Source organism: Cyclopterus lumpus, chromosome 21 (assembly GCF_009769545.1).
Source record: "Cyclopterus lumpus isolate fCycLum1 chromosome 21, fCycLum1.pri, whole genome shotgun sequence".
NCBI lineage: Eukaryota > Metazoa > Chordata > Actinopteri > Perciformes > Cyclopteridae > Cyclopterus > Cyclopterus lumpus.
This window is the reverse complement of record NC_046986.1, coordinates 7,817,483-7,840,619: the sequence shown is the minus strand read 5'-3', so window position 1 is coordinate 7,840,619 and position 23,137 is coordinate 7,817,483. Positions and strand designations below refer to the sequence as shown.

General features: G+C 41.5%; 1 protein-coding gene across 4 annotated transcripts in view; it reads left to right on the top strand.

Annotated features, from left to right (window-relative positions):
* Positions 1-23,137, top strand: part of st6gal2a (ST6 beta-galactosamide alpha-2,6-sialyltranferase 2a) — a 36,546-nt gene that overhangs the window by 8,984 nt on the left and 4,425 nt on the right. For 3 of the 4 annotated variants that reach the window (XM_034561234.1, XM_034561236.1, XM_034561235.1), the window contains exons 2-6: positions 4,978-5,034; positions 5,121-6,220; positions 12,367-12,464; positions 13,195-13,296; positions 15,593-15,767. In XM_034561234.1, coding sequence (XP_034417125.1) covers positions 5,224-6,220; positions 12,367-12,464; positions 13,195-13,296; positions 15,593-15,767 — 1,372 coding nt within the window. In that variant the 5' untranslated portion in view covers positions 4,978-5,034; positions 5,121-5,223. Of the gene's footprint in view, positions 1-4,977; positions 5,035-5,120; positions 6,221-12,366; positions 12,465-13,194; positions 13,297-15,592; positions 15,768-17,851; positions 17,942-19,109; positions 19,367-23,137 lie in introns of those variants that run through there. The other variant, XR_004611775.1, reaches the window with a different exon arrangement.

Here is a 23,137-nt window from a genome sequence, read left to right as displayed (position 1 = left end):
GGCTGCGATTTTAAAGCATTCATAACATCTCCACCGTGGTTCCTCAGGCGCCCGTACGTCGTAGGTGGTGGACTGAATTATTTTCAGCGAGATGCTCTGCGGCTGTATTCCCTCCAGGGCCGTCCGAGCGCCTCACTGGCAGCCAAGTAGTGGAGCTCAGTCACCTCTGGCGATGCCTGGACTGTACTGTAGACACATTGAGAATATTACAGCAGGGCATGCTGTGGGAATGTGGTTCCATAAGAAATAAATACGGCAATAACTATAGTCTCTATATTTTGCTCCTCTGGTTCTATTGTGCTTTTAGCTGTATTTGGCTGCCCGGAAAATACTTGTCATAGTATATTTTTTGTATACGTATTGATATTTCTTTAGCAAACATCTAAGAGGTTTGACCGTAAATTAATTAATAGATCAAACGCAAGATGCTTCATTATTGATGTAGTTTTCAGGCAGCTAAATCAATTCCTGTACAAGAATATTTTTGGGGATATTAATGTCTTACTAATCAAGAGCTACAGATGTCTGCAGGTTGTTGAATAAGTTAGTTTTGTTAATTTACACATTTAAACAGGAACGTCTAGCCCAAACGACATTTTCTTCTTCTCTATTTTGGTCTGTATTTCTTAGGCAGCATTTCATATATTTTCTTGCTCCTGTATTTTATGTCACTGATATTTTGGTCATGTACGCACATTTTTATAAAATATCTTCCAAAGACCAATTCAAGGTTGAATTAATCTCCCTTGCATACTTCTTCCACCAGAGAATGATTTCGGCTCATCATTTCGGCTTCCACCATTATGACAAAAAAGGTGTCTTTACTACAGAATAGTAGAGAAATCATAGAGTGGGTGAGTAAACAAAAAGAACCAGGTGTGTCCAAGACACTTTTGCCAAAAATACGAGTATAAGTAAGGGACATGACAGGTAGCAGTATTCACTGCCCACAGTTGCAAATCATTGACATTGGCAGACCATTATACATATTGATAAAAGTAATGACACCTTTAGTAGTCCAGGCTGAATAACCCCCTCCGTCAAGTGAAAAGTGAATAGTTATTAAAGATTGGGCTATTAAGAAGTGTATTCCCTCTGGTTGATTACACATCAACAACTGGCGGACACGACAGCAGCATTAAATCTACCGGGAAAAAAAGAACAGAAAATCAAATCAAATGTCAACATGCCCACTGAACAGTCAAATTACAACGCACTTGCAGACTAAGTAGAATCCGTGAGGGGCTAAACCCTCGCACACTTCAGCTGTACGTCCTGTGATGTGTTCACTGTCATCACGTCTAGTCTGACACCACGATTGTTAGTCTAAAAGCAAGACTCAACTTGGTTATCCTATGAATGTTGTGTACGTGCAATGTCAAACTTTGCTTCCTCAATACATGTAAAAAGAGATGCTCCGTTATTATCATTCTCTTGCATCATCGCATCGATATCGCTATGACCTATGGGTAATCTTCCAAGCAAAGTCTGAAGGACATCCGGACTGTGTGGAAGTCTGCCTGGGGCCCTTTTGCAAACTCGATGAATTGCGGATCTGTGCCGCACAAGGCACTTGTGTTCTTCCCTGGCTTGTGTCTGTTAAGTCCACAAGTCTGCATTTCGGCCATTTGGATTGGGCCCGTGTGTCTCCGTCGATGCCCTGTTTTTATCCGACAGTTGAGAAGTTAAGTTTGTCATGCAGGGTGACGAGGACCTTGCAGGACACAATTTAATTTTGAGGCAGATGTCCAACACTTGGAAAGTCCCTCCAGAGAGCTTCCTTTTTTGAAACGGCTGTACGAACACAGTCCTCCGCTGTGAAGGTAAAGTGGCAGGAAGTTTACGACCTAGATAAGGAGCCACTTATTGGCTAATGGGGGTGTAAATGGAGCAGGTCGCTAGTGTACTTTTTTTTTAGACTGTATCGAATAAGAAATTGGTGGTGGTTGTGTGGGGGGCCTATTTCTTGGCCCAGAGCAGTTACTTCCTGGAGTCTTTTCATCACTGTTGGGTTGCCAGGCAACCAACGGAGACTCCCAGACGAGAAATCTTCTGGCACATAACCCCCCCCCCCCCTCTAAACCCTCAACATGTTAGTTTCACACCTACCGATTTGAGATAAAACGTGTTAATTGGTAAACTTTTGTAACATTTTTTTTTACACCAGGCTAGCCGTTCCGCTCTGTTTTTAGTCTTCATGCTAAGCTAAGCTAACCAGCTCCTGGCTCTAGCGTAAGGAGAGCGGTGTCAAGGTAAATACGTGTATTCCAAAGATGTGCTGGTTTTTTTGTCTTGCGTGATAGAAATCTGAATATTTCTGAGTTTTGGACTGTTGGAAAACACAAGTAAATTGAGTGTGTCGCTTTAGGCTATAGAAAATTATAAGGGCCTTTTTAGAACTATTTTATGACTCTAACAGTGTATGACACTGTACAATTTTGCAGACTATTAATTGCTTCTGTCATTGTTAAAGCAATAACAGTGACTAAGCTAAACATTGTCTCGCTGCAGCTATTCAAATGCGAGGATCTTCTTCTTTTTTTCTTTGTGATATATTGTCGTGCCGTGATTGTCTTTTGGGTTTCGGAGAGTTGAGGATGTGACCTTGGCCTCTGTAAAGTTGTGACGGGAGGATTTGACCCTACAGAGCATGTTTCCTCTGTTTCCTCATGTTTAATTCGCTCATTCGTTCTATTTTCTCCTCTCATGCCACCACATAATTATCCTCCTGAGGGCAAACACTTGACAGATCTCCTCTTCTCCTCATCTATTCCTCTATATATTTCAACACTGGATCTTGGATCTCTCTCCGAGATCTATGCTTAATGTTCCATCGGGCTCCTTTTTGTTCATCGCCGTCTCCTGCTCACTAAAAGTCATTTAGTCGTCCTTTGCCGCCGGTGGCTCATTTCCATGTTTCCCGTTTTGTACTGTTTCTTTGTGTAGCCCTCACAAGCCTGGCTCTGTCCTCCACCCCCGTCTCTCCATCTGTGCCACTCATTTATGTTGTTTAACCGCAGCATCTGAAGCACCCATCCTGATTGCTGCCAGGTGAGGCAAAGTAGCTGCGCACCCACATGCATGCGCGACATGCCTAAAGGAACACACACACACACGCACACACACACACACACACACAGTGAGCATTGGTGCATATAGATGCCATTTGTTTGTTGACAACATTGTCACTGGGCAGCCGGGTGATTTTCCTGTTTGTTTTCTTCTGGGTTATTTTTGTGCGTTGGGCCTGCTGTTGTTATTTTCCAGGTGTTAAATGCTATATTTTCCCACTCGGTAACCTTTGACCCCAGCCAAGGTAGACAAGTTGAAACCGTTCCGCAGGGGGATTACTGTCTGACTGTCTCGTACCCAAACCTGTCAATGGCTTTTAAAGCCCGAGGCGGAAACACGCCGCAGGTTTTCATAAAGCATTCAGATCGTCGCGTGTGTTTGTGCAGATGTGCGTTTGTCGGAGTAATCGCATCAGCCGTTATTTTCTTTCTCCCATACTGTCTCTTCCCCCTCTGGCCCAGTTGCTTCCTGCTGTTTTCCCCCCTGCTTGACCAGGGTCAATGGATGAGCTTTGGCCTCCTGTGTGTCTGCGGGACGGGGGGACGGGGGCCTGGATGTCTGGGAACATGGTGATGGAGGGGGGGGGGAGCGCAGAGCGCTTATGCAGCGCTCTGCAGGATCCAGCAGCTACAGAGGCAGGAAGCTGTACAGTAATTAGGACTAGAGGAGGCTTAACAGCCTTTTCTCCCTGCAGCCTCACCCCTCCCACTCTCCGCTCCCACATTAAGAGACCAAAACTCATAATTACGTGTGGTTGAGAGGATTGTCGTTCCTCAGATGTGCGGAAATGTAATGCTTCATTTATTCACCTTTTGTTGCCGTGTGTTTCATTTTATGAGCTTTCAGTGTAAGTCAGGCTGATGATGATTATGTTTTTAATGGTTTTTTGTTTTTTGGTACAGCAATAAAATATGCAAAGGTCTCATGTTTAATGTAAAATGTAAAAAATCAAAGTGTATTTCATTGAAGCACCGGAACAGTGGTTGTTGATTACAAGGATGAAGCTAATGGGAAGCCCAAAAACAATAAATAAAAAACAGCAGATATATTATTTTATTTGGACCATTCACATCTGTCTAAAAACAAGGAACAATTCCTTGCCTGATTTTAATTTTTTTTTAAATAATTTTGTGCTGTCAAATCAAGTTAAGACCTCAACTTGGCTACTTGGAAACTGTGAGGGGCCTCTTTCACTGTTTCATTGTTTAAAAAAAAAAAAAAAAAGCAGTTAGTTGCAGCCTTCATCTCCGTTAATGTCAGAAAAACTTTTATTTTTAATTTTCTTTTAATGAAACATCAGGACATATTTGCACACCGCAAAGGCTGTCGTAGATATACATGAGTGAAGTAATTGTTTTAACAGCGGTCTTATACCAGTGATAATAAAGAAAACAAAGTTATGATGATATATAAAATGTCTTCATGGGATAAGTTTGATTTGTTTACACAATAGTGCTGAAATAACTTCTACCCTGCACGTTAGTTCACGGTCATCCTTTGGCGACACATTTCACTGAACAGCGTCTGCATCAAGTTAAATTAAGGTTAACATTTGACTGACCTTCACACTAATTGAGTTCATTGGGGGGGGAAATCCCTGTTTATAAAAAGGATTCATATTTTAGGTGATCCTAAATGTAGTTGTCAGCAGAGTCTATTTCTCGTGGCGAAAACGAGACGATTTAATTAAAGAAAGCTGTAACTTGATTCCAGTTAATAGATGGGCTTAAAAAAAAAAACCTCTCCTTTTGTGTTAAGAGTGGAAAGTTCTGGCCAGCAGGAGGTATTTTCCTGTGGTGTGAGCAGTGTTTCTTTTCTTTTCTTTTTTTTTTCTTCATACACACGACCTCATGTACGCACGTGCCCTCTTGACTCCAATAACGTGTGTACCTCCCCTCTCCTTAGGGTCCTGTCAAATCCTGGAGGACGCATGGTCATGAAGAAATAGAAGCATCGGTTCAGGTGAGCGTCTCAAACTTCTGCTCTACTCGTCCACATGTTCCCGATCTCCCATGAGCAGTTTCATACTGAGCCTTCGTCTTTTACAGGCCCTTCAGCTGACCTGCGCTAAGTCCTGGGCCGTGGGGCTTTGTTATTGTTGTTGTCGTTGTTGTTGTTGGTGGGCCGGCTGAACAGGCGTGTATGTAAGTAATGAAGTCCAGTATGAGGCAGTGGCGGAGGCTCGTGCTGGTGGGAATGCTGGCCTGGGTTCTCCTCTTCCTCGGCCTCCTCTCGTACTTCCTGGACGCTCGTGTGAACGAGCCGCTGACGTCTGTAGGCTCTTTACTCTCCCAGCACCCGGACACGCGGCGCCTTGCCTCTATACAGGCCTCCCACCAACAGCACGCCAACCTGGGTTCCCGACCTGAACTGGCTTCCACCTTAACTACAACCTACCCCAGAGATGAGCCGGAGCCGGAGCCCTCTGCCAGCTCCACGACCCCGGAGCTCAGCCAGGATGTGAGCCACAGCCCCAACAGTGCTCCTTATGCCATTTATGGTAGCCAGGAGACCAGCCGCCAGGACTACCTAGACCCACAGAGCCTGGCTGCCTGGTCCTCCTTCGGTACTGAAAATGTGGGTTCTCACTCCGACCCTTCAGTCCAGAGTCGTGAGAGAACTTCCCACATAGAGTACCAGAACCAGATCAGCGCCACACGCTACCACGGCGGGGAGGAAGAAGATGACGAGCGGGACAATGAAGAAGAACTCGGAAACAGAATGAGGACCGCAGCAGGCAGGAGGGTCGGTAGCGACTCCACTGATCTGGAGGAATATTACGTCTCCAAGTCGGCCTCTGTAGTGCAGCGGCTGTGGCGGGGTCGCGTGTCCGCCGGCATGCTGAGTCCTCGACTGCAGCGCGCCATGAAGGACTACGTCAGTGCCAACAAACACCATGTTTCCTACACCGGGCATCGCAGGTCCTCCCGGAGTGCCAAGGAGCTGCTGTGTCAAATGAAAGCCCAGGCCCGGCTCAGGACCGTGGACGGGTCGGAGCAGCCCTTCTCCTCACTCGGTTGGGCTCGTCTTGTGCCGCCTCGTCCCCTTGAGCACCTGCGCGGCCGGCAGGACCAGAGCAGCTTCCAGACCTGTGCCGTGGTCACCTCGGCCGGCGCCATCCTGCGCTCAGGACTGGGTAAAGAGATCGGTGAGTGGAGAGAAACAAGATTTTTGAGCATAGGCAACAAGGTAGGCCACAGGGCTTCTTCTGTTAAATGAGGACTAAAAAAAACACTTACCAAAATAACCCAAACCCTATTAAATATGGTAATACCCATGTGGTTGACAAAAGACAAGATAAGGTATGACACACTGCCTCCAAAAGATATAAGCTGAAAGGATTTTTTAAATTATTATGCTGTTTGCGCTCAGACCGGCTGCGATGTCATCACAGCCCATATTAAACCCGAGAGGGCCGGACAGAACAAACGGCCGCATACCGATCAATCTGGTATCCGTTAAGCCGTTACTAAAATATGTGTTCCTCTCGCAAAAAACGTAAATACATTTTTTCATCCACTTGCTTTTTTTTTTTATGGGCATTTTCATTTTCAAGTGTTTTTTCACACGAGTGGAAATGCCATAAATTTCAAAACGTTTAAAAAAAAAAAAGTATATATATTTTTTTTTTATGCTCGCTGAGACGGAAAGGTTAGTGAATCGATAAAATCCAAAATGTGACACGGTGCAATGGAAAAGAAAAAAAGGCTCAGCGAATTAATCATTACATACATGATGCACATGAAAGGGGCCGTTGGCGAGGCTCAATTTGGCTTGCACTAAATTTGCATGTGAACTTAACTAATAAAACACCATGTAGTCACTGAAACAAAACATGAACAAGGTTAATCTCCTTTTTATTGATATCTGTATATAGATATATATAAATATACATATCCGAATTTTAAAGGTCAACCTGCACCTGTAATCCTGCAACAATTCTATTTGACTGGCATTTGCTGATTAACTTGTCAAGCTGATCATGAACAGGCTTGAGCTTGTGCCTAGTGGGGTATAAGTCATTGTGTTTGAATGTGTGTGTGTGTGTGTGTGTGTGTGTGTGTGTGTGTGTGTGCTCTTGGTTTAGAGACTTTGGCAGCTATTTGGTAAGTGGGGAGAGTGTGAACTCGGTAACAGATGGCTCACAAGAAAGGAAAAAAGAAGCAGACCCCCTCCCCCCCCCCCCCGGCAACTAATCAGGCTCCTTCACATAACGTATAGCTTCCTTGCATATTCTCGTGAATGCATCTGTTCAAAGCAAGCAAAAGCTTTAATATCATAAGCGTCGGGCTTTACGCCTTTTTTATATTTCTATATTTACATAGTACGTCCGTATACTGTTCTATAGACACTAGCTGCCCCAGATAGCGTTGCCCCAGAAAGGGAAGCGGGGGAAACCGTGATCACTGAACATCCGATGATGCAAACCTACATCTGCACTTGACCCCGCGGTCACAGTGGGACTGACGTGCGTTGTGCCTCGTCAGCACTGCAGGCTTTGAACACGGTTGCCTTCACTCGTTGAATGAAAAATTGCGAAATCTGAACATTATACATTCAGATTTTCTGCAAAGATGTATGATATATACAGACTCTAACATGCCTTCAAGTACACCTTGCTTGGATTATTGATCAATATGGAGGTGTTTTTTGTTTTTCGTGCTGGAGGAAGAAGAACATTTGAGTGGTATTCCTTTATTTTTAGAAGCAAAGAAAAAGAGAGGCAGTCTTTGGTTTTGGGGCAGGAGGCCTCGCTCTTAAACTCTGCAGGTGCTTTGTAATCTCTGTTGATGTATTATCATCCCTCCATGTTTGGTTGTTGGTTTATGTCCAATAATGTGACCCATGTGCACATGCTCATAACCAAAGGAAGTGGATGTGTCTTTTCACCACCTGCATCATTGTTGTTGTTTTTTTCTTCTATTTTGAACACGCATACCTTGTAGGAAGCCGCCGGAGAGTCATTATGAGAATATAGGAAAGTCATCGCATGAAGAAATGTAATTCATAACCGTTTATTCTCTCGGGGCCAAACGCATACATCTTCGTGTCAGGTTATTGGTTCAGTGTGTCACCATCACGGTACTCGGTTCTTAAGAAAAGAGATTTTTGCTTGACGGGGGACTAAATGACTTGACGAGTGAGATAAATGTTCTGGAGGCTGATTTTAATTATTGAACAGCGTTTGGAAAAAGCTTGACTTTGTTACATCAATTCTCAGACTCGGCTTCAACAGGAAATCAAACCGCATTGATCTCTGTCTGAGTCTTCTCGCCGTGCCGTCCTTCTCCAAAAGGAACTGCACTGCATCAAAACCTACATTTTGCAGCTGTGAATTGTGACAAATAGCCAAAGATGAATGTGGCAATCATACTCTCTCTTTTTTCTGTGCCATTTGCAGGCAGACTGACATTTAGATTATTGGGTTTCTCTCAGTGGCTGCAGCACAGAGTTCAACCTGTGAGAGCTTTGTAACTGAGGCTTTAGTTTATTTTAGTGTGTGTGTGTGTGTGTGTGTGTGTGTGTGTGTGTGTGTGATGTGTGGCTGCCATCATGTGGTCAACAGGATAAACTGCATCCCCAGAACACATTGGGTTGGAGAAGATGAGCAACAGCATCATTAAATGAGAATATTATTGTTTTTGTGAAGTTTATCGTGTTTTCAGTAAACTCACTGCTCATTTTTGAGACCATAGTTTATGGTATTGAGCCGGGCTCTCAGGCACATAATGGGTTAACGGGTTTTGTAATGTAATTGGAACAAGGCCATTTAATACCCTTATTGAAAGTCAGGCAGTCAGTTTATAACCTGAGCTGATTGAAATGAATCAGTAGAGAGGAGCCATGATTGATAACAGAATAATGCATTCTAATTGTTTTGGTAAAAAATAAACACTTAATCGACTGCAACACATCCAGTCGTCTGCTTATGACATCGTCTGCCTTCTCCCTGGATTTATTTAAATCAGGAGAGACCAGTCGGATAAAGAAAACATAATTGTTTATTATCAACGGATGATATGTGACGATGATGATGATGAAGAGTCTTCGGCGCTTGAATTCGTCGGGGAGATTTGTAATTGAGGGCTCGACAACAAGATGAATCCCCCCGGTGGAGTCCAGACCTGGTGGTGGTGCTGATGATGGAATGATGAGTTGATGAAGCTGATGGGTCTGCGTGGACTGGGTGGCGATGGGGAGGTGAAGGAACTGAAGGTAGAGAGACAGTCCTAATTTTAAAAGTGGCGAGATGAAATTGTTTTGTCGCGCTTATTAGATGGAGGAGACCGGCTGATGTCGTGATTGACAGCGCTGAGAAATGACAGCATGTAAATAATGAGCGAGCATGCGTGAGAAGTGATTGGCAGATGTATGATGAATGAATGAATGACGGGCTTAGGCGTGCAAGCGCATGATCCTCCGACTGAACGGCATCCACACTTTTAGACATACAAAGACACCCAGAAGAAACTAAACCGCAGCTACCAGAGGCAGTTGTATAAAGTCGAAAGCCAACATGGTCATCAGCCATCTGACGAGCCCCAAAGAGCCATAATGGACTCTGCGAGAGCCCCATCTCACACTGTAAGAGCCATTCATCACGTGGCGAGAGGAGAAATAACACGTCCGACATGAACCAGATGAGTCCACAGAGGAGCAGCGCAATCCAGTTTAATCTCACCGCCGATGACAAATGTACTCTTAAGCTTTAAATGAATCAAACTCGATGACGGAGTATGAATTATGGTGTTTGCGACGCTGTAGTTTAATCATCATGTGTCACCAAGTCCACGTACTTTTATGGCAGTTCCTGATGATGAAAGCACAACACGTACTATCAACCCGTGGACGGACCCGTTTGTCTGATTACAGTTAAAGAAAGCCACGGTTTACTTTCATCCATTAATATTAACTTTTATCATGTTATTCTGTCTGTAATGCAGCATACACAGCCACCAGAAATATGCCTGGTTGTTGTTATGAATGCTATAAAGCAGCAGAAGTGCACTCTTGAATGGGATTGTACGGATAAACTTAATAAACTGGTGCTTTTTTAATGCAAAAATGATGTCACAATTGAACGCCGCTAACCTAATTCAAGATATAAAAACTAATCTCATTAAAAAATAACGATTGAGAAGTGGGTCTTACTCATGAGACGTTGCAGACACGGAAATGGAAAAGGCAAAAAGATTAGTGAGGGTTGAATATTGATCCTAGTCCGGTGAAGGTTAAACCAATACACAAGATGTTGCTACATGTGTGTAGGTTGTTCCTGCAAGTCAGATAGATACAGATAATTTGTTATACTTTTTGATATGTGGGTATATTGTTTTGATTTAATCTCCCGCGAAGGAATAACATTAATTTCTTTTATTGATATAAAGTGCTCTCCCTTCTGCCGCTTGTAATGGGGGTCGAGAGAGAGGCATCGCTTCACATTTTAAAAGGGGGTTACGGTCTTATTTCAATTTGAGAATCACTGGCTATGTGAACAAATATTCATAGAAAGGATTTGTCTTGAACACATTTGGACACGCTGGAACAGGCTCCCTGTGCCACGTTGCATAATTGATTTCACTCGGGCAGTCGTGGTGGGTTTCTCACCATGAAGAGACTTACAGTATGTATACCTTCTATTAGCATTCACGAGTAGGCTTACGTGAGCGCCGTTTTATTTTAGTTCTGTAAAGTAGTATCAATTAATAAGAACCACACGTACATGCATTTAATAATGACCGCACACTCAGCTGATGAAAAGCTGAATACATCAGGAAAAGACGCATTTATTTTTACATTCACTTAAGTTAATTTTAAAGTTCTCTACATTCATTTAAATGAATAACACTGATTTAAAATGATGGCAAACGTGCCTGTGAAACATGTAAAACTTGTCTTCAGACAGTCGATACTAGTCAAAAACAAAATACCCTTTGAACAATACAAACTGGAAATAGTAATACAAAATATTATTACATGATGTAGATACTATGGAGCTACTGGGGCGACTGTGGGTCAGTGGTTAGCAGGTCCATCTTTCAATCAGGGGGTTGGTGGTTCAATCCCCACTCTAGTCGATGTGTCCGTAGCCGTGTCTACGATGTATGAATGTAACATGTAAAGTGTCTTTGAGTACCTTTTTAAAAAAGCGCTATATAAATTAAATGGATTATTATACATATTTGCACAAATGAATAACTGAAAAAAAGAATATATTAAATATAATAATACATGTGAAAATGTATTGAAATAACCACAATAAATGGAATTGATAAAATATGCATATATATATATATATATATATATATAAATATCTAAAAAGAATAATTTGGTATGTCTCAACTATTGTGTGAAAAATATTGATGATGTGAGCTTCTTTACAAAAGTAAAATTAGCCTCGATTGATTGGACCATGAGCCATCCGTGCTTTCAGAAAGCCTTCTTGAAAAGCCATCAGTCTGCTGGAGCCCTGCAATAAACCAACGTGTTTACAGTATTCTATTGGCGCAGGAATGCAAACTCAATGTCAAGCTCTCGAGCACGTTTTTGAGTGTTTGCAGTCGGGCGGTGAACACATTTCTAATTATTACGACAGCCATCCATCAAGCTGAGGATCATATGTTTGTGTGTGTGTGTGTGTGTGTGTGTGTGTGTGTGTGTATTAAACAAACCAAAATTCTGACAGAATTAGTGGTGAAACCTGTGTGGTTTTCTTTGTGTTAACGGTGGCTCGTCAGTTTCAGGAGCCGACCACTAGAGAGCACCTTGGTTACGTCGTTACCGGTCACATCAGGAGTCTTGTATCAGCAGATTGGTATTCAGATTTGTCAGATCAGGAGTTTTGTGTGTATATATCTACGAGTGGGAAGTCATTCACCTGCAAACGGCTGTTCTTGTTCTTGTTTCTCTGAGCCTCAGTGGGCCTTCTTATGACGTTATTGTTTATTTCTTAAATATTGCCTCCAAAATTATAAGACATGGCAGCAAATTAGAAATCACGGCGGTGATTACACCATGATCCTTGACCAGCTCTAGCTGTTATTTTTTTATTCATTATTTTAAAGTGATGTCTAGGTATGTTTTTCTACCTGGGTTTGCCCCAGTCTGAGCAACTCCAGTGTCAAAAAAAATAATCTAACATATTGCCGGATTATGAAGTGCTGCTCGAGGTTTTTTGTGGTAAGAAAGAGAAACGTTAACAAAAGTAATACTTGTGTGTGTACCCAGCTTTAGTTGTCATATACACACAATAACAAGGTTACCTGCTTTGATAGTCTGGGCTTTCTCTTTCAGATACTCACGATGCAGTCTTACGGTTCAACGCGGCGCCGACGGAGGGATACGAGCGAGACGTGGGGAACAAGACCACCATCCGCATCATCAACTCGCAGGTGAGCGAGCCTCTGGCCTAGCACGACGCACAATAATGCATTATTTGATGGAGGCATAACTCCCATGAAAAGCGTGTTAAAATAAAAATATAAATGATTTATGACTTCATTTATTTCTTGACAAACAGTTGACCTTGTTTTTGCATTTAATGCTTTCACGGATTCAGTTCAGCCACCGCGTGAGAATTGAAGTGATTGTCAATCAATAATTTTTATTTGCACATTCTTACTGTATAATAGGAATATGTGCATTTTTATTTGAGGATTTTTTTTTTTAACAACGCAATATTTTAATATTGGTTCTTAAAGTACAATTTTATCAAATCTGAGCTTAAAAATGAACTTACTTAAAAATGTAGAAGTTCCAGCTCAACTCGACCCTCCTCCAATCAAATGTCTCATCAATCAACCAAAAGCTGAACTATCCCTATGTTAAATTAATCATGTTAATGCAGCTCTATTCAATATTTTAGTATTTGCAATGGATGAAATGACCGTGTGCCATGTGAAAGGTATGTAGGAACAAATCCAGACATAATTCACCCGAATAAGCTTTTGGAAACTGGGTGAAACAGCTGGCCTGGCTCCGTCCAGAGGGAACACAATGCGTGTACCAGCAGCTCTGAAGCTTAATATTTCAAATGCCTGGCGACCTCTTACGATGACGACGAGACTTCAGGCGTCGGAAAAACAACCGGCCCATAAATTCAGGCCTTCTTGCATTTTACAGATTTTGGCCAATCCTAAGCATCGATTCAACACGAGCTCAATCTACAAGAATGTGACCCTGGTGGCCTGGGATCCTGCACCTTACAATGTCGACCTACACAAGGTATGTGTGTTCGGTGTCTCAGATGAGCCCGTTGCTCACGCAAACCATGCAGCCGGTTCATTAATCTGCCTGTGGTCGTCCACTGTTTCCAGGCCGGTTGACATAATCATAATAACATTTTTAAGCAGCCTGGACAAGGCCTAGTTTCACTCCACCAGAAGGACCACGTTAGTCATTTTCAACCACCGACATAAGAAGTGTACGTAGTCTCTGTGATGTCTCCATTGATTTTGTGGACTGCGGTTTTGGAAGCGTTGACTTTGGCATTTTGGCCGTCGTCAACATATTTATTTTTTGCAACCCGAAGTGACACGAGAGGGTGAAACTAAGTACCACTAAACTCAGAATAGGATTTTCTTATTTTATTTTTTTTTTGAGGTTTTTTTAAACCTTTTGCACTTGATATATATATATATATTTTTTTACATTCTCCTGGGTCAATCTTATACACAGATAGAGACAGAAGAGTTCATCTTGTAGCCAGAATCGGAGGAGAGCGCCCACTCCTTTTGATCCATCACTGTGCATATCACACGATACTGAACAATAGAACCACTTAAATAAACTCCTTATTCTACCTTTATTGTTATAGGGAATTATCTGCTGCCACAATCATTAAGATCCAAGACTTAGGTTAACAACCTAAAAAACACCAAAGTGATTAGCATGTAGCCTTCTCTCTGAATACATTTTTATTATCTTGAAATATTAATAACATCCTTGTCTGTTCTTATTCATTTTTATTTATTTTTTTGACATAATTTTTTTTTCAAGCTAATAATAGACCCACTTGTCCTTCTAAAGTTTAATGAACAGTGACTTATTTTCAGGCTTTAACCTTTAGTTCCCTGCAGGCGACGGGGTCGTTACGTGCAGCCCGTCTCATTTACTAATATTTCTCAGCAGTATCACGCGACACAATGCTGTTAGCGAGCTTTTGTTTTGAAGCCCATCACAGAAACTGCTCCTTCAAGGACGGATTACCACAAAAGGGTCGAGCGGGTTCGCCACCGCTCTTCATTTTTATTTAATTTTTACATTTTCATTTCCTTTTTTGTTATTTAAATTCTTAAATGCCAACTGCTATTTTATTTTATTGTATTGTGTGTGTGTGTGGATATATATATATATGTAAACATGTTTTCTGCTGCTTCACTAAATTTCCCCCTGAGGATGAATAAAGTAATATCCTATCCTATCCTAAAATATAGCAACGACACAAACCTGTGTAAAATAAAGGGTACTAGGAGAAAGGTAATATGATTTAAAATTCATGATGTGGGTCATTGGCACCTAAACGTGCACCATGTATGTATTCAGCATCATAACAAAGTACGTGTGCAATTGGATCTATTGAAGTATTTCATTTGTCTCTCTTTGCTTCTACATATTCAATGATTTAAGGGGAAATTTCCTCAGTTAATTACTCTCATTCAGACAATAATGTATTAGTTTTCTGGAAATGTATGTTTTAAATATGCAAATGAGCCATTCTCTTATATATGTGCTACTTTGCATAACTTTCCAACAACAGAAATCTGAACATTGGATCAAGCAAGGTTCAAAATTATTGTCATTTTGTTGACACTGAGTCTTTTAGTTTTTTTTGTCGCTCTAATGAAAGTATTCAGAAAGATCTAAAGTGCATAAAAAAGATGAAAGAAACCTGTATATATAAAATGTTTTATATATATATATATATATATATATATATATATATATATATATATATATACCTTTTTTGAACATGTATTTCCACTCACCAAAAAATATATTTAAAGGTGCAGAATTCAGAGCATAACTATTGCCTCCTCACGGCCCCTCAACCGGCGGCTCACAGCTAACGGTGCTAACGTTGCTAACAACGGCACCAGTGCTACGGAATTGGAGGGTTGGGCACGACGTTTCCTTGACGACGGCGTAATCAGACCTGACTGACCATTAAGTGGTCCACGTTGATGCGTCCTAAGGCACGACTAGAATTACGCTAAACAGACGAAATGCTATTCACCATTTTATTTTTCAATCTCTGATGTCGTATGAATACCGTCTTCTATGCTCTCTGCACACATCCTCCTGCACAGTGAAGTTCAACGATAACAAAAGCATTGAAGGGGGCTCCTTTAACTCGGAGGCTCTTGGGACACCCGGTCCACCTTTTTGTGGCAAAGTGTTATTGCTTGTTGGAGGCGACATGGAGCGCTTCACGATGACCACATTGATTTTTATTTTTGCCGTCTGAAACCGACGTCTAAACGGAGGCATCGCTCTTTTTTTTTTGTTCCCCCTTCATCAGTGGTATGCCAGTCCGGACTACAACCTGTTTGGTCCGTACATAGAGCACCGCAAGCTCCATCCCGGCCAGCCCTTCTACATCCTTCACCCGAGCTATGTGTGGCGACTCTGGGATGTGATCCAGGGAAACACTCAGGAGAATATCCAGCCCAATCCTCCCTCATCCGGCTTCATCGGTGAGCACACACACACACGCGTGCATGCATTATTAATACACACATGCATTCAGTGTACGTCCGTTTCCTCCCTCTGTACATTTATCTTTCCATTTCAATGCCTGTTCCTGGAGCACACACACACACACACACACACACACACACACACACACACACACGTGTGATGACATTTTTATCTTCCGTATTTATCCACCTGCAGCGCGCTCCAAAGCAGCACATCCGTGCAGGAGTTGTGTCCACTGTACGCTCGTCTCAGAAGCTCTCCAGCATGTCGATATCGGTCTCTTCCTCCTTAAAATATCAAGACACTTGAAATGCTTCCTCCCCATCGAATCCATATTTGTATTATAGCATTACCATTGCTTAGGAAATGCCACGGGGGTATAATCCAATATTCCTGAACAAACGCAAGCCATGCTCACTTTCACATGCACACACACACACACACACACACATGCCTACACAGACTCGATATAATTACATTATTTGTCTTTTCTTTTCTTTCTTTTTTCTTTTGTTGTCCATCTTATGCATTTTTCATTTTATGTTTGCACTTTTGTACAATTTTAAATATTATATAGGTGTAGGCTTCAAATAAGCCCAGTTGTCTTTTTGTGTCTTCCTGCACTGTGATATTAATCTACCTCTGTGGTGATTTCTATTTTATTGTTTGAATGGTGCAAATAATTTTTTTTTTTTAAACAAACACCTACTGACAACTCACAAGACATGGCATTATTCTAGGAGCAGTGGTGTAGTGGAGGGTACATCATTTTCTGGCAGTTATTCCCACGTTCCTCCTCTGTAACCGACTCCTCCACGTAGTACGACCACCTCAATCATCCACCACTCTCCAGGAGCATTTGTTTACGGCAGAAGCGACAGAACATTTTTCTTATGATTGCTCCGTAGTATCGAATGGCTCGTTGGGTGTCATTTTGAATGTACTTGTCAAGAATGATTACTCATTGCCGTGGATTCCTCCATGTCAGGTCGTCACTATGACATTCGTGTATATATTCTGTATCTATATTACAGCCATACTGAACATTTTTTATTTATCACAGTATAGCTATAAATCTCATACATATCTGTTATTTAATTGCTTTAGCAGCAAGCAAGAGAGATACTATATTTAATTTTTCTTTGACTAATGGTTGTGAACCACAAAAGTAAAATTGTGAGCTTGACTATAAAGCTTTATAAAGTAGAGGGGAGCTGCGTATTTTAAGTTAATTCTTCATGGGTTAATCACTAAAAGTGTCCGCTTCGACGTTGTCATTTGATACGTTGTGACTATATGAATGTATCACTTATAGCTGCTTTAAAACAACTACTCAAAACAGTTCGTATCGCTAGAGGCTAAAAGCGGATATTTTATTGACACTTATCAGGATCATAATCTACTCAACCATTTAAGAAAAGCACAAGTAACACAACCTCCAAAAGAGGAATAAATGGAACAGAAGTAAAAAGAACTATCTGACTGATGGATGACACAAGATGACACACTTTGATCCTCTTTCCTCATCCAACTCTCAACCACAGTGTGACTGGTTCTCCGTTTACTTAGATGGCCTGAATGAAAGGCAGCAGGGCTTTTAACATTTACCAAAACGCTAATTAAATTGCATCCTTGATAATGAAACTGAATTGTCAACGTGCTCCTTTGGTTTCTATTCTTGTCGCGTTGCCTTTTATAGTTGACTGCACGTACTGCAAATTAGACCGATTTCTGGTTAATTCTGCTACAGTATGTGCCGTATGTATAGATTATCTTTTACCCAGCTGTCGGCGGTAACTGACCTTTTTTAATAAAACACAATCGCACTCCGCCTCGTTGGAGACATTTCCCTTATTCCAGGCCGCCTTTTGTCATTTTCTCACATGTTTCCATGGCTGACTGACAACGGAGTGCAAATGGGTCAGTTTTCATCTTCCAAAAACACTCGTTACTTTACGTTTATTTAGCAGACGGGTTTTGTACTCGGGTTGTGTGCTCGGATCCCTTTTTTAAAGAGAGATTTCCTTCATGTCCCGTTCACTCCATCGGACGATTTTTAAAAAAAATTTTTTTTTTACAGCAATTGCTGTCAATAGTTCCCAGATGTTTGTGTACTAGCAGCGACGTAGAGTCGCGGCGGATTGGACCGTTCGTGATGGACTTTTAACGGGTAAGTTGTTTAAAGAAATAGATTTTTATATTATCACCACACATGCATTAAATGAAGTGGATTTACCACAACTCAATTAGTAGAGTTAGCATGAACAGACTGTGAATTATAAGTTTGCTTAAAGACATTTTATCAAACGTTGTGCAATCGGAGGATAGGGGGATTTCAATATTAATATTACATATCATATTTTATTAGCTAAATTTAACATTGGAGCATGTGCTTGTAGAGTTGAAGGTGCTGGAAGGAGCACTTTGCAGTAATATAGTAAAGTTAATGGTACACAATAATAAGGGGGAGATATTGTTGTGATGCATACTCGACATACTCGAGTAGCGCCGTGTGGTGCACGTCAGGAATGTGTGTATTATATGTGTCATATGATGTAAAGAATCATACTAAATATTTATATTCATTATATAAGAATTTGTACTGAATTTATTATCATGAGGAATTATACTGCAGTGATGCTAGAGATGTTAAACTATTGACTTTGTCTCTCTCTCTCTCTCTCACTCACACACTCTTGTTCTCTCTCTTGCTCTCTCTCTCTCTCACACTCACACACTCTTGTTCTCTCTCTTGCTCTCTCTCTCTCTCTCACTCACACACTCTTGTTCTCTCTCTTGCTCTCTCTCTCTCTCTCACTCACACACTCTTGTTCTCTCTCTTGCTCTCTCTCTCTCTCTCACTCACACACTCTTGTTCTCTCTCTTGCTCTCTCTCTCTCTCTCTCTCTCTCACTCACACACTCTTGTTCTCTCTCTTGCTCTCTCTCTCTCTCACACTCACACACTCTTGTTCTCTCTCTTGCTCTCTCTCTCTCTCTCACTCACACACTCTTGTTCTCTCTCTTACTCTCTCTCTCTCTCTCTCTCTCTCACTCACACACTCTTGTTCTCTCTCTTGCTCTCTCTCTTTCTCACACTCACACACTCTTGTTCTCTCTCGCTCTCTCTCACTCACACACTCTTGTTCTCTCTCTCTCGTTCTCTCTCTCTCACTCACACACTCTTGTTCTCTCTCTCTCTCTCTTGTTCTCTCTCTCTCTCTCTCTCACTCACACACTCTTGTTCTCTCTCTCTCTCTCTCTCTCTCTCTCTCTCTCTCTCTCTCTCTCTCTCTCACTCACTCACACACTCTTGTTCTCTCTCTTGCTCTCTTTCAGCACAACAACCACAGTGTTCAATGGACACAACCAACTCATCCTGCACAATGAGTCTCAACTCTCCGGGTTTTGCAAACCTTTAATTTTTACTTAAAAATAAATCCAATCACCGGTCTATCTGAAAACCACGATTTCCCTGTGAGGTTAAAACTTGATTTTAAGCTTTTCACAAATACTTGTGCGTGCACATCTCTTCTCCATGTTGAGAATAATGCATTTATGTACATGGTCAATGTAAATAAACTAAACTACAAATATTCAGCATCCCAATGGTGTGGCCTTTTGTTTGATCATGATTACCTCGCATATTTGTTGCTGTTGTAATCTCGTTAATAGCTGATTAAATGTCAAAACATGGACAGAATAGTCGTTTTTTTTATCTTGACTATCTTGTATCAATGTACGTATTAATTTAATTTCACACATTTCACATTCTGCGCTGTCTGAAAGTCATAAAGATTACATTAGTCATTAAGATTACTTCAGATAACAATTCGTTACCATGAATTAAATTAACGATTTCTATGCTTTTCTATTGTCCGCCAAGTGCTTCCGGGACCTATCTGAGGTCTACGTGAGTCACGTGACGATCACGCATTTTAAACTTCTATTGAAGGATCTCTCTCTCTTTAACGAGCTCTGGGTGTGCACAACCTTTAGAGGGACTGGAGATGAGTTATTATTGTTTTTTTTTTCTTTTACAGGAAAGTAGCCGTTAATTACTCCTACTCTGATGCTATACATGTTAAATGGAGGGTGCTGTGTCTATTTTTTTTTTTCTTTGAAGAAATAGTCATTATAGCATGTAAGCAGGGCATGCACTGCAATCTGAGTACAGGTGTCATGGTGGATGTGTCTTGTTTCCACATAAAGACTCAACACAAATCAAGCTTTATCCATCAAAACAATGATTGCACACAGTTTTATGACACGGTCAAAGTTCAAATCTTAAATGATGTCTACTGCTCTTAGAAAATGATTTTGCCATGATGACACACACACACTCACACTCTCTCAAAGTTAAAACTGGCTGGTAATAAAATGAAAAAGTTAAGGGTTATTATGGTGCTTGGTTTGTGTTTTGCGTCCAGCCATTAAATGTCAACAGTTTGTGTACTCCACTTCACTTCCTGTTTGTCTGTTGATGGATGTAAACATGTGTTACCACAGAGCTGTGTGCCCTGGTGTGGTTACGGGTTACCATCAGCCATCACATGGTGTCTTCTTGGCACACCGTTGCTCTTACTGGTCATATTGTATCTCAAACTGGTCTCTCTCTCCACCTAGCACGGGAAGTTAAAACCAGGTGATTTATATGAGCCATTCGGCATCCCATAGAACCTTTTGATGTGATCTTCTTCCCTTTTAACATGTTGCAACAGTAATCGGCTCTTTAATTAGTGTTGGTGTATATTAGTAACTCCTCATTGTGAATTAGAATTTAATGTACAAAAAAAACATGCAACAAAATTATTCAGTAACACAAAGCGCATGCATCAAAAGAGGGAACACCAACACAGACATGACAATTAATTAATAAAATAAACGCCTACCCGCAGATCAATATATAATTTTAAGCATATACAGCTTCAAAGTTGTGTGAGAATGAGGCTGGAGTAAAGAAGGAAAAGTACCATGATTAAAACATCAGTCTACTAAAGACACTCATTGACGGAGCACAACTCTATGACTGGCCAGCGTTGCATTTACGGCTTCCAGTGTAATTAGGAGCACATGTGATCGGTAGATGATCACATTGACGGGTGATAATAAACATGTACATCCTTTAAAAACTTTAAAGAGCAACTATTACAATTCTAATTGATAAAAACAAGGAATATTGAAAGGACATATAGACATAACATGAGGACTAAGTACTGTATATGACCAAAAGTAGAAGTCCTCATGCTGTTGTGTACTTTTGTTCATTTGTGCAACGCTCCTTAGCACAATTAAGGGAAATCCCAACGCTCTTTCTCACACACTTATATTTTATACAATAATGTGCAGTTTCAACATCACAATTCCCCTTTTTGCACGAAGCAAGACCCACAAAGAAATGAGTTCCAGAGTTTGGTGCTGACCCTTCAAACACCTTTTTTAAGGATGGACTGTAAGCAGACTGTGAGCCAGCAATGCAAAATCTTGATGAAAGCGTTAGCGTAAAAGTGTGTTTTTCCACAATTACATAAAGGTGTAATGTTCAGGTGTCCACATGCTTTTGTCCGTCTAGTTGTTTGGACATTTAGTACTTTTGTGTCTATATCAAAACTCATGGACAAACATAGTCGCACAGGAAGTACATTTACTTTCTCAATGCATTATGCTTTAGTTCATATTCCACATATTCCAATGTTATCACCCGATTGCATGGGCATTATCGCCAGTTATCAGCCTCACAGATATGGGTCACTCGTAGGTTCAGAAGGCCTTTTTAAAATCTACAGTTGATTACTGGGCCGAAGACGCTGGAGGGTGGATGGATGGGTCAACTTATGTACTTCTTTTAACCCAAACCTTTTAATTTTTTCGTAAACCCGAGCGAATAGTTATGTCTCTTCAACCTAAACTCGTGTTGGTTTGAATTCACAACGTTAAGTATCCCTTTCACACAGTGGGAGCTGCAGGTTGAAGCGTCGGTAGTGATGACCACTGATGGCAGCCGTTCAATCGTCCTAAGTGTGACTGCCGTCGTCATGACCGCGTGTCCCCGTCTGTGGTCACGTTGAGAACGTTTAGGCACAGGCGGTGCCCTCCTCGGCCGCGGGGCTCGTGTGCTTGGTGGCCGAGGTGCCGCCGCACTGGTTGAGAGCGTCGGTGGAGACCTGGGCGGTGCAGGCCACGGTGTTGCTGTAGACTCTGCGGTTCAGATGGATCGCGGTGGTCTTGGAGGGCATGGAGGTGTTGCCGTTCTCTGCTGACCAGTGATCGCAGTGGAACAAAGTCAAGAAACACCTGTAGAACTGAGAAAGAGATGGAAAGACGGACGGTGTAAGCGGCTCAAACGGAGAGAGATCGGAGATGCGTTGACTTTGGTTTCATGCTCGCAGAGAGACTCAAAAGTCTTCTCTGATTATTAGAAATCATGCCCGAGTGCACTTCCACGTCATGAGTTTAAAAAACGGTCTCCCAAAGTCTTGTGGCTCTGGTTGAGTATGTGTTCTGGTTAGTTTTGACCTTCATTTAACAGTAGTGGGAGTGATGTCTTTATCTTTTTTTCTTTCTCTTCATGCATCATTCTTTTGTTTCAGAATAAATACATTCGTGCAGCTCTAGGCAGATGATGGTCAACACACACTGCCGGCATATTAATTGGAAACATTGAAGACAAATGTGACACTAGTAACACAGAAATATGAAAACGACTCCCTTTCAGTATGCAATGACCATTACTTCAGCACTATTTTGCTGATTCTGATGCCTCATCTCCAAGTGAAATTGTGGAGAGCACTGAACCATAAATATAAATAAAAATGGCCCAGTAAAATTTACTTGAAATTAAAAATGTCATGTTTTCCTTGGTTTTGTAGGACTGCATTGTAAAGGTTAATGAGATTGATTATGAACTGCTCTAACACACGTTGGGCCTGATGATAATTTACAAGTCATCAGTGTGTGGTAGAATTGTGAGAACATTTGCTTTAAATTGGACAACTTAGAGGGTCAAACTTCTGGATCTTATTAAGAAAACAAAACCGAACCAACTGGATTACAAACATGCTCTAGGAAAACCGGCTGAAGGGTGTTGCTTGTGGGGATTTTGATCATGCTGGAGAGTTGCGAGCAGAATAACAATCCTCAGAGGGAAATGATGAACACAAAATTGATGGGGAATGTTCAAAGCATGGTGGAACCGGTTGCCGTTTTGTGTCGGCAGCATGTCACGGTGTATAAAAAATACGCGCCGTGGCAGTCAAACTCACTGCCGTCTTATTCATATATTATGTATTCAGTTCTATTTTCATCCTTATCTCAAGGAGGGTGTGTTGCTGAGTGTGCACTCTCTTCATCAGCACAACAGAACTCCA